The sequence below is a fragment of the Chenopodium quinoa genome, unplaced genomic scaffold (assembly GCF_001683475.1).
Source record: "Chenopodium quinoa cultivar QQ74 unplaced genomic scaffold, ASM168347v1, whole genome shotgun sequence".
Taxonomy (NCBI): domain Eukaryota; kingdom Viridiplantae; phylum Streptophyta; class Magnoliopsida; order Caryophyllales; family Amaranthaceae; genus Chenopodium; species Chenopodium quinoa.
Window position 1 is genome coordinate 5851700 of NW_018742951.1, and position 11905 is coordinate 5863604.

Below are 11905 nucleotides of genomic sequence, written 5' to 3' on the forward strand. Positions count from 1 at the left end.
CACTCTTTGTCGAACTTGAAGTCAACTTCCTTTTGCAATAAGGCAGTCAAAGGCTTGGCTATAAGAGAGAAATCTTTTATGAATCGCCGGTAGAACCCCGCATGCCCTAGGAATTGTCTTACCCCTTTTGCATTGACCGGTGGTGGTAGCTTTGCTATAACTTCAACCTTTGCTTTGTCCACCTCTATGCCTGCATTTGAGATCTTGTGACCGAGGACAATACCTTCTTCAACCATGAAGTGACACTTCTCCCAGTTCAGGACTAAATTCACTCTCTCACACGGTTGTAGGCACTTCCCCAAGTTCACTAGGAAATCATCAAAGGAGGCTCCCCCAACAGAAAAATCTTCCATGAAAACCTCCATCTCGGCCTCCAACATGTCCCCAAAAATGCTCATCATACACCGTTGAAAGGTGTCCGGTGCATTGCAAAGTCCAAAAGGCATTCTCCTGTAGGCAAAAGTACCATATGGACAAGTAAAAGTCGTCTTCTCTTGGTCATCCGGGTTTATAGGTATTTGGAAAAACCCCGAATAACCATCAAGAAAGCAATAATAATTTTTCCTAGTTAGTCTTTCGAGCATTTGATCAATAAAAGGGAGGGGAAAATGGTCCTTTTTGGTAGATGCGTTTAGACGTCTATAGTCTATGCACATCCGCTAGCCGGTCACCGTTCTAGTTGAGATGAGCTCACCATTCTCATTCTCAACTACAGTCATTCCCCCCTTCTTAGGGAAAACATGCACAGGGGAAACCTATCTAGAGCTTGAAATGGGGAAGATGATACCTGCATCAAGAAGTTTGGTGATCTCTTTCTTCACCACCTCCCCCATTTGAGGATTGAGTTTCCTCTGCCTCTCAATAGAAGGCCTCGCACCATCCTCGAGAGTTATGTGATGCATACATGTAGCGGGGCTAATACCCTTGAGGTTATCAATGGTATAGCCTATGGCACTTTGATGCTCTCTCAATACATCACACAACTTCCGAGTTTGATCCGCATCTAAAGAAGAATTCACAATGACAAGATAAGTTGAATCAGGGCCAAGAAATTCGTACCTTAGATGTGATGGTAGAGGTTTCAATTCTACCATAGGGGCCTCGTTTACCTCTTTTGTGGTGGCCTTAGCAAGTGCATACATGGGTGTAATTTCCTTGAAACCGTTATCACCATCATCTTCCTCTAGCATTTGCTCCTCTATGTACCTGCTCTCATCGGTATCACTTGGCTCAAGATCATGGTTAGTAGAAAGCAATAGTGTATGCATACTAGAGACAATCGAATCAATAGTGTCAATCATCATGCAGTTTTCGGAAGTAGACAAAGGATATTGCATGCTTTTGTTCAGATCAAATTCAAGGACCTCCTCTCCTACCTTTAAAGAAATCTTGGCACTCTTCACATCAATGAGAGCACCAGAGGTAGCTAGGAAAGGTCGCCCAAGAATAATAGGTATATGATTATCTTCATCCATTTCCAAAACTACAAAATCCACAGGTATCACAAATTTCCCAACTCGTAGGGGAACATCTTCTACCTTACCCTTAGGAAATTTGATCGAACGATCAACTAACTGTAGGGTAATGTTGGTAGGAAGAAGTTCTCCTACCCCTAATCTTTGATATACAGAATATGGCATAAGACTAACACTAGCCCCAAGATCACATAATGCATTATCAATTTTCATTTTATTAATAGCACAAGGGATTGAGAAATTACCTGGGTCTCCCAATTTGGGAGGCATCTTTTTCATGATGATTGCACTACAATTCGCGGTGAGGTTAACAGTTTCCACCCCATCACAATTCCTCCTGCCACTCAAAATATCTTTCAAAAACCTAGCATAGTTAGGCATTTGTTTTATAGCGTCGGTGAATGGTATGGAAAGGTGAATTTGCTTCAAAGTATCTAAAAACTTACCGAATTGAACATCCAACTTATGTCTCACAAACTTATGGGGTAAGGAAGTTTTTGCAATAGATTGGGTTCTTTGACTTGTGTTACTTCCTTTTCATTTAAGACCTCTACAGTTTTATCATTCTCCCCGGTCCTCTCCTCCTCACTCTCTATAACAGTATCAGTGGTAGGTGTAGTCACAGATTGACTCCTAGGGGGTACTACTTCATCGCTCCCCCTCAATGTCTTTCCACTCCTAGTGGTGATAGCATTTACAGAGTTTTTAGGGTCAATACCTTGAGGTGGGAGTTTTGACACTCCAACCCCATCCTTTATAGCACTAGCCAACTGAGAAATCTGGGTTTCAAGCATTTTATTATGTGTCATCACTTCATTAAACTTTTTGTCACTGGTGGCCATGAAAGTGTTGAACATTTTGGTCTGTGCTTCCATCATCTCCTCCAAACTAGTCCTTTGCGATGGTCCTTGAGCATTGTAGTTGTCATTAGAGGCTCGGGAGCCACGCGCATTAGACTGTTGGGGATTTTGATTTTGGAAGTTGTTCCTGTTACCATTGTTATTCCAATTTCCCCTGTTATTGGCATTCATGTTCTGATTGTATTGCCCTAGATTACCTGCATTTTGTTGGTAATTATTCTGATTACCAAAATTACCATGTTGATTATAAGACCCTTGGGGATTTTGGTCCCTTTGGTTCCTGTTTCCCCACTGGTTTTGCTGTTGGTAGTCAGAATTATTACCCTGTTGATTATAATTGTTCCCTCTTTGATTAGGTGGTAAATATCTGTTATTGTCATTCCTAGGTCTATTATCATAAGACAAGGCATTGACTTGTTCATTATCACACTCATTACCATCATTATAGTTGGATTGAAATTGGGAATCTACGTTACAGGCAGAGGTATCATGGTCATAAGACCCACAGTTTTCACAGAATATACATCCAGCAGGCATATTATTAGAGTTAGAGTGCATACCTGCTCCCTTAGAATAGGATGGAAGATTTTGATGCGGTGGAGCGTTGAGCTTCTCCTTGATAATTGACATTTCCTTACCTAGATTTACAATTTGCGATGTCAAATTCCCGATTGCATTAAGATGGTCTACCGAATAGACCGCTCCTCCACTTTGCTCGTGGCCTCTCGCTCTCCATCTTGCCAATCCATGTGGTGTTGTACCACATCTTCTATGATATCAATGACTTCTTCTTCGGTTTTGTTCATAATGGGGCCACCTGCTCCCGCATCCAAACTGGTCTTCCCTTGAGGACTCAATCCTCCATAGAAAATCTGTAAAACTTGATATGTTGGGATTCCGTGGTGTGGGCACTCTCTTTGATACTCCTTGTACCTTTCTCATGCTTCGTAGATTGACTCCCCACTCCTTTGCCAAAATCCCTGGATCAAAGCTCTAGCATCGGCCGTCTTCTTTTGGGAATAAAATCTTCCCAAGAATGATGTCGTGACATCATCCCAAGTGTGTAGAGAGTTCGGCTTCACCTCCTTCTCTAACCATTCGAGAGCTCTCCCGATAAGTGAAAAGGGGAAAAGCTTCAATCTCACGAACTCTTGATTCACCCCATTAACCTTGATGGTATTGCAGTACTTCTCAAATTCGTTCAAATGAGCCAAAGGGCTCTCATGCTTGGCACCACTAAACTGCCTTCTCTCGATGAGGGTGATCATAGCGGCCGGATCTCGAAATCATTGGCCTCAGTAGTGGGTGGGGCAATCCCACTTGAAGCTCTATACGCCCCAGGAGTTCCCAACTCCTTAAGGGGTCGTGGTGCTAGCCGATTGGGTTGGCGCAGTATGTCTGCCATTGGAACCTGTTGTGTGTTGTGTTCCCTTCCTTGAGAGTTTGATGACGTCAATCGAGATTTACGATTGCTCTTCAAAGTTCTTTCGATTTCTGGATCGAAGGGTATTAATTCTCTCTGTTTAGACCTGCGCATACACACTAACCAAACCAATTAAATAGCAGGGCTACAAGTGTAGCCAAAAGGGAAAAATCTTTTTGTGCTTTTTTATGATGAACTAGACTCAAGAAATCAAAAAGCAATTAACAAACACCGTTCCCCGGCAACGGCGCCATTTTGACAAGGGTTAAATCGGTCGCTACAATCTAACTCTCAATCAAACAATACTTATACAAACACCCTATAACCAAGTACAATGGCAAATAAAGGTTCGGTCCACGAGGAACGAGAGTAATTGCAAATCAATCTTAAACCTAAGCTAGTTCGAAATCAATGGAAAATGGTGTTCTAAAATACTACTAATAAGATGGAATAAATCAATAAACTAAGACACTAGGGAGAACGGGAATCCGCCTAACCATTGGCAACTAAGCAACAAGGAATCACAGAGACAAACGGGATATGCAAAGACTATAAGTCTGATCAATATCATGTGATAGGAAGACAACGGGCAATACTAAGCTTGGATTTCTCATGCACTTAACATTACTCGATACATAATCAAACCACATTCAATAATGAAATACTCAATTCGCAATCTCTTGTTCAAATCAAGAATATCATGCAATCAAATTCAAGATTCTAGGTTAGCTACTCCTATTATAATGAATTAACATGCAATCGCATATAATCAATTTAATCACAATCCGTTTATCAAAATCAATCCTCAATTACATAGATTACCTAGTCCGGGTTTCATCCCGAAACCCTAGCTAGGAGACTACTCACACATATTCATAATCAAAGCAATAATGAATTCCAAAAGCATAATAGATATAAACATGAATTCTGATTAAGGAATAATAAAGCTTGATTAATAAACAAGAATGAATAATACCAATTGTATTTATGCGAATCAATGGAAAAGTTCAGAACTTTGATATCCGTTGTCAATGAATAATACAAAGAATCTTCGCAAATCTTGCTTCAAATAAATCCAAGAAAACTAAAATCTCTAGAAATATCTCTAAGAAAACTAATGAATCTCTAATACTAAGAACGTTCTCCAATAACTCTCTACAAAGGCTCTCAAAAACTATCTCTAAAAACTGTCTCCGGAATCCTCTTAAAGTTGGGCCTTATATACGTCTTCTAATTCGGAGAAGTCAAGCGCGCAGTTAACCCTGGATCAGCACGGCCGTGCTGAATTTGGCACGGCCGTGCTAGCTTGTCAGTAAGTAAACCGGATTTCTTCTTCAAATTGGCATGGCCGTGCTATATATGGCACGACCGTGCAGCTTCCTGGCACGGCCGTGCTAAAAATGGCACGGTCGTGCTGAATATGCTCTAGCACGGGGCTCATACTGAAGCTGACACGGGCACGGGCAACATCTGGCACGGCCGTGCGGGTGCGTGGATACTGACACGGCCGTGCTATTGGCTTGCACGGCCGTGCTGCCTTGCCTGGGGTTGCTTGCTTATAGGCCAGTACGGGTGTGCCTATGGTAACACGGCCGTGCTGCCTGTGCTATGTAATCAATGCACGGCACTTGAACTTCCTTAACTCCTCGGACTCCGGTCAAGGCTAGCTCTGTTACGCATCAAGGGCTCGGGATCCGATTAAACTCGGTAAATATTACCTGAAAACACATCAAAAACAAACCGAAAACCCGTGAAGCACGTAATATGGGGAACGTAAGCATAACAAGGTAATAATCGGCCAAAGCGGCCCCAAATACATCCAAAATCATCCTAAAATATGCTCTAAAGCGCGCCCTAAAGTGCGCTTGTCATAGAGTAGAAAGAATTTTTGGAGAACTTGTTGAAGTAAACTTTTCAGACAAGAAAATTTTACAGAAAGGGAAATTAGATACACTTTGCATATTTATGAGAAGTAATTTATGAGAAGTATATATTGAAATAAATGTCCTGGACACTCAGAAATTTTAATTACCGCAATTTGAAAATTGCTTCAATGTCCTTTCAAAATTCACCTAAACTGTTACTTGATGAATCTATCGAAGGTTAAGATGGTAATTTTGTTCTAACTATCGCTTGATTTGCAATTGTTACATTGAGCCCTAAAACGCATCGTTTAGGTTTGCGTTTCTCAATTCCAATTGAAATCAATTTATGCGAGACTTTGACAAACCATTTGCATCGTTTTATGTTTGAACGAAAATCAAATGGTACAATTTAACTAAATCTTCAACGCTCGGGTAAACTATAAAAACCTTTCAAAATATCCTTGACACAATCTTGTCATCATTCACTCTCTGATCTTCCCTTTCTTCAACCCTTAGTTCTTTCGAAACTTTCAAAGTGAAAACATGGTTTTTCCTTCTTTGAAAGAAGTACTAGACTCCTTCAAAGTCAAAGAATGTCCAATTGAGGCTCATGAATTATATGAGTTGATTGGTAAATACCCTCAGAATTTCAGACCTGGCTTCTTTTAGCATATCTCGTCTTCCACCACTAGTTTTGGCATCATAAAAGGCACAACTTGTAATACCCTGACCCCAAATAAGAGTGGGGCCTATTATCACGAAATGCGCATCTAGGACCAATAACTTCCCTCATAAACCAACACAAGTCCTTTCGGCGCATTTTGTCCTCACTCACCTAAGAAAACTTCCCATGAGATTACCCATCATAAGATTACTCCCTGTCAAGCACTCTTAACTGAGATGTAACTTAGCATATGTGCTCTGTAAAAGAAATATGCATCTTGTTGGTATGAGTAGTATATTAAGTTCCTTTAAAGCAATCATGAGGGGTATTACATACACCCCCACTTGAGAATGGCAACGCCCTTGTTGCACCTGGAACCCTAGGGACCCCAGTATTATGCTTAATGGCCTCTAGGTATCCAAAGTGTTACATCTAGTCTAGATACGACCATATAGCCCCAAAATCCTCCCCTGCTACATAGGATTAATTATCCACAATCATCACGCGATCGCAGGATTGCTCTGGTACCATTTGTAACACCCCAACCCCAAATCAAGGTGGGCTTATTGTCATAAAATGCGCATCTTGGACCATCAACTGCCCTCACAGACCAACACAATCCTTTTGACGCATTTTTTCCTCACTCATGCGCACCTTGGGATCGGAAAACTTCCCAAGAGGTCACCCATTCTAAGACTACTCCCAGCCAAGCACACTTAACTAAGAAGTATCTTAGCATACGAGCTCCCTAAAAAAAAGATGCAGCTTGTTGGTATGAGTAGTATATTAAATTCCTTTAAAGCAATCATGAGGGGTATTACGTAGCCTCTATTGGGCCAACATTCAAGTTTGATTTTTCGTACTTGGGTAAAGCCATGCTCCGCCCTGCAGCGTTTATTAACTTAAACTCAAGCGGCAATTGGATATTAAGCCATAATCTAATTAAAGGTTGGGTTTAGGACCTCACTGCCGGGGGTCGGTTTAAATAACTCTCTAAGTTCCATCCCAAACGGGAGAAGAAGAAAATTTATAGTTTCCTTAGACTAGTGACATATGGCAAAATTCCATGTAATGGATCCCTAACATGTGCCTTGATATTGTTATGGGATCTTGTGTTAAATTGCTTCATCCTGCGATAGGGTTGTATGACTGTGACCCTTACTGACATTACTTTCCTTACTAGTTTGTCCCCTTACAGCAATAAAGACTAGCAAGTTAATTAGAGTTTTCAATGTCATTGAAGGCACTGGACCCTTGCACAAAAGGTGTCATGATCTTCTGAAGAAGATTTTGGCGACATCCAAGAGTAGCAAGGTCAACCTCAATGCTTTTATCTTATATTTCACATCATCATCATACTAAACTGGAGTATCATCTGTGGAAGAGGTACCACTCTTCTTTGTATTCGCTCTTACTCGTTTAATGATGTGCAAATCTAGTGGCATTTCTCCACCGTTATTGCCACTTGATGTGAATATAACTTATAGTAGTTCCTTCGTAGCTTTAGGTCCGATTTTATTAGGACAATTGTACATATGTCTATTTAGATGAAAAGAGGCCCTCATTTAGGTTAAAATTTAGAAAACACTAGGGAACCTTTGTTGTTGATTACTTGTTAGGGTCATTATACACCACTTTGTGCATAGAGAAAACTGAAGAAGAGGTTACGAAAGAAATGGCAGATTAATGAGACATCTTTGTATGCATCTAGAACTGACTGTAGGGAGAGAAATTTAAAATTGAATTTTTGTAATTATGTTGAGATTTGCTTCAACTATTTTGATCACCAAAAAGTCCCTGACCCCGAGTTAGTCATGCGCTGTCTGCTGGAGTTAGATCCATTGCATGTCAACTGGAATGTTATGAGTCACAAAGACAGCCCAGATAAAGGTAGTCTTTGGGTTTTTGATGCTACTCCAGACTGGCTTGATAAAATGGGAATGGTGACCACCTTTGAAAAATATTCCCCATTTTGGTGTTTTGTTTTAGCTGTAAGGGATTTGCCTGTAGGAGAACCAATACATTTTGGCTTTGAGGTTTATAATCCTCAAAAGTTAGTCAGGCAATTTGGTCTATGCTAATATCTTGATGTTCCCTTAATCACCACTTGTAACATGCCTTGGGAGTCAAGGCCAATATTCAATGAAGAAGATGTTTGGGCTAGTAATTCCCTTGAATATCCTTCAATTGAGTTGCTACTTTGAAAGTCATGCAACATGTTCTCCTTAAGTTATCTCGAATGGTGGTATCATGGGACCACTTCAAGGTCATGCTGTTGAAAATGCCAAGGCACACTTTGTTGTGAGTGTGGCAGGCTACAGAGGTATTGCTTCTTCCCATAATCATTCCAATTTCATCCTTCATTCCCACTCACAATCTACATTTCAAGTAGAAATTTATTTTTATTTTCAGTTTTTGTTAATTGGAAGTTTGGAACAATGTATTGAGTGATTTTTTTTATTTTTTTTTTATTTTTTTATTTTGTGTAACTTTTTAAAAAATTGAGAATTGTTGCAAATGTATTATGTTGAATGTTATTTTTCAAATTAATGAGATATTTTAAACTATGGCATTAGAATTTCCCAAAAAAAAAAACCCCAAAAAAAATTTAAAATAAAAACCCATAAAGTGAACCGAACAGGTTTAAAGGAAAATAAGAAATAAATAATTTCCTTCCAGGTCAATAATTTAGCTAGTTTTGGAATTAAAATTTATAATTAGCCGTTTTAGTAAATACTTTTGTATCAAATTAGCTATTTAGGTAAAATATCCGAATTGGATCTAGTTGAAACTTCAAGCTTACAAGCAGAAATTTGTTAAATAAAGGAGTTTCTAATGAGAAGATGTCATCTAGATTCTATGGCCCTTTTCAAATTATTGAGGCTGTAAGAAGTGTTGCTTACAAACTGAAGCTCCCTCAAGATGGTCAAATTCACCCTATATTTCATGTTTCTCAATTGAAGAAGTTTCAAGAAAACATTCCTGCAATAACACACATTCCTAGTTGGCTTCATAGGAAAGTGCAGAGGAGGAATGGGAAACTAAAGCTACTTTGGAGAGGACTATTAAGCATCACAATACTTGATTAAATGGAAAAAATTGCCTTGTTACAGAGTCATCTTGGGAGTTTGCTTAAGACTTTGAAGAAAGATTTCCTACATTTAATGTGTCAACTTGAGGATTGTTGGATATTTATTTTCATAAATATATTTTGTATTAATGAATAATTATTTATCTATAGAATAATAATGTAGAGTATTGTTGTATGACTATTTGGATTGTATAATTGAATAATTGTAACTTTTCATTGATAATTTTAATGTGAATTGTTGTGTTATTTCATTCACTCTTCATTAGTTATAATGAATAGTTGTGTTGTTTCATTACTTGCGCCTTTTCATCCATGTTTCTTTTTCTATAAATAGTTGTTGGTTGTTCTGATTTAGGGTACTTAATATTAGTTTTATTTACTCTCTCTTAAAAATACATGCATATAATTGCGGTTACTCTAATCTAGTTTGTTCGCTGGCTTCTTATAATTACAATACCATTTTATAAGAAACTAAACCCGTTCTATTGTAGGAGACAATTGCTTAATAACATTGGGTATCATAGAGGGAGTAAAATTGTCTTAAGGACACCACGTGATTTGTTGGGCTCAGGTCATAATAGTTTACATTTTACATTAGTTATAAAGGTATGTGTTATGTTTTATTTGTTTTATATAATAGATATATAATTGTTTAATTTTTAATACTTGTTTTTGTATATTTTTAATAATTGTGTTAACGGATGAGCATTGTAATAGGAGTTAGTTAAGTAGAGCTGAGTTGACAGGTTATTAACTGAGTCAGCATAGTTTGTTTTGTTACGTTATTAGAGATGTTGTTAGTGCATCATAGGTTATAAATAGCCTTTTTCAATAAAATATTATCTTCAAACAATATCAATCGAACAATAAAATATTTTTAGAAATTTTTTTGTTATTACTATGTTAAGCAAAGAAAAAATAAAACAATTATCTTCAATCAATATCAATTAAACAATAAAAAAATTTCAGAAGATTTTAGCTATAAGACATTGATATATCCGTGCATTGGCACAATTGAAAACTAATGGGATACGTATTTTAAAATAGAGGGAGTAATAACAATAATAATATCAACTCATCTATATAAACCCAGTAAAACCCATCTTCTTTCATCCTCTCAAACTTCCAACCCAGAAAAAAAAACCCCGGTTCAAAAAACCCTCCAAAAATGTCAGCCCAGTTCATCGAAAAATACCGTGAAAACGCCGAAATATACACCGGTTCAGACATCTGCAAGCAAAAATCAAAAGAACTATTACTCGAAATCAACATGCCTAATGGTCTACTACCAATGGATGATATTGAAGAAGTTGGCTATAATCGATCAACCGGGTTCGTATGGTTGACCCAGAAAAAACCGATTCAACACCGGTTCACAAAGATTGGTAAGCAAGTATCCTATGATACTCATGTCACTGCTTTTGTTGAGAATCGTAAGATGAAGAAACTTCATGGAGTTAAAGCTAAGGAGATTTTGATTTGGATTACTCTTAATGAGATTTGTATTGATGATCCTAGTTCTGGTAAAATTACCTTTGGTACTCCTACCGGTATTTCTCGTATTTACCCGATTTCGGCTTTCGAGGTTGAAGAGGATGAGAAGAAATGAGGTGTATCGTGTAGCTCATCTAGTGGCGAGATGGGATATGAATATATGATACTAGTGGTAAATCTAGTAATTGTTTTTACTTTGGCGGAACTCGATTTATGTCAATGTATTATTTTCGGCTTGTTTAACATATGAAAATTCGGGGCATTGCTTTCTAATCAATCATTAGATGATTAGTAGATGTGTTTGTCTACTATTCCACGGAAATATAGGTGTAAGCTATATAATGTATGCAACTATGTCTATGAAATGATTGAAATCTATCTATGATTGAATAAATTGAATTATGTAACATTATTATTAAATAGTTATCATCGATGGAGTACCTTATCTTTTGTTATCTTACTTGTTTTAAAAATCAAAATAGATTCAATTTTCTTCCTCTACCTGTAAAATTGGGATTATCAACAAAATGTTGGCCTAATGATAACTGAGAAATCTTTCAAATTTAAGTTGGAGGTCAAGAGGCAAACTTTTAGAGCAAAGCCATTAGTTGTCCTAGCCAATGGTGGTCATCAACTTTTTAAATTAGTATTTCCATTGGTTTTCCTCTAACGATTTATGATCATATATACTCATCAAAAAATAAATAAAATAAAATAAAACTAACGGCCTACTTATACCATGGCAAGTAGCACACATATCCATATATTTAGTATGAAATATTATTTAATTTTTAGCCCTAAAGTATTAAAATTTATGAATTAATGTCAAACTACCTAATATGAATTTTCATATAATTTAGGTATTAAATTCCTATGAATTAATCCTAATTATTATTTTTATTATTATTTTAATCAAGGGTTTTCAAGTAGCTATCCAAATAAAGGTTGTTTGAGCATAATTAATGAGTTTTCAGATTTATTTTAGAGGTTTTAATTTATGAAAAGTTGCTTCGAATTATGTTCAATAATGAAG

The 11905-nt window shown here is 37.5% G+C and overlaps 1 protein-coding gene across 1 annotated transcript; it reads left to right on the forward strand.

The window, feature by feature from the left end:
- Positions 1-10313: 10313 nt before the first annotated feature.
- On the forward strand, positions 10314-11294 carry LOC110728568. Its single transcript, XM_021908206.1, has one exon. It carries the CDS (start codon positions 10547-10549, stop codon positions 10985-10987), a length of 441 nt encoding a protein of 146 aa, XP_021763898.1. The 5' UTR covers positions 10314-10546; the 3' UTR covers positions 10988-11294.
- The last annotated feature ends 611 nt before the right edge of the window (positions 11295-11905 follow it).

What these genes read in the sequence shown, in the direction of transcription:
- LOC110728568 (XM_021908206.1), top strand. Translation starts at nt 10,547, where the DNA reads ATGTCAGCCCAGTTCATCGAAAAATACCGTGAAAACGCCGAAATATAC.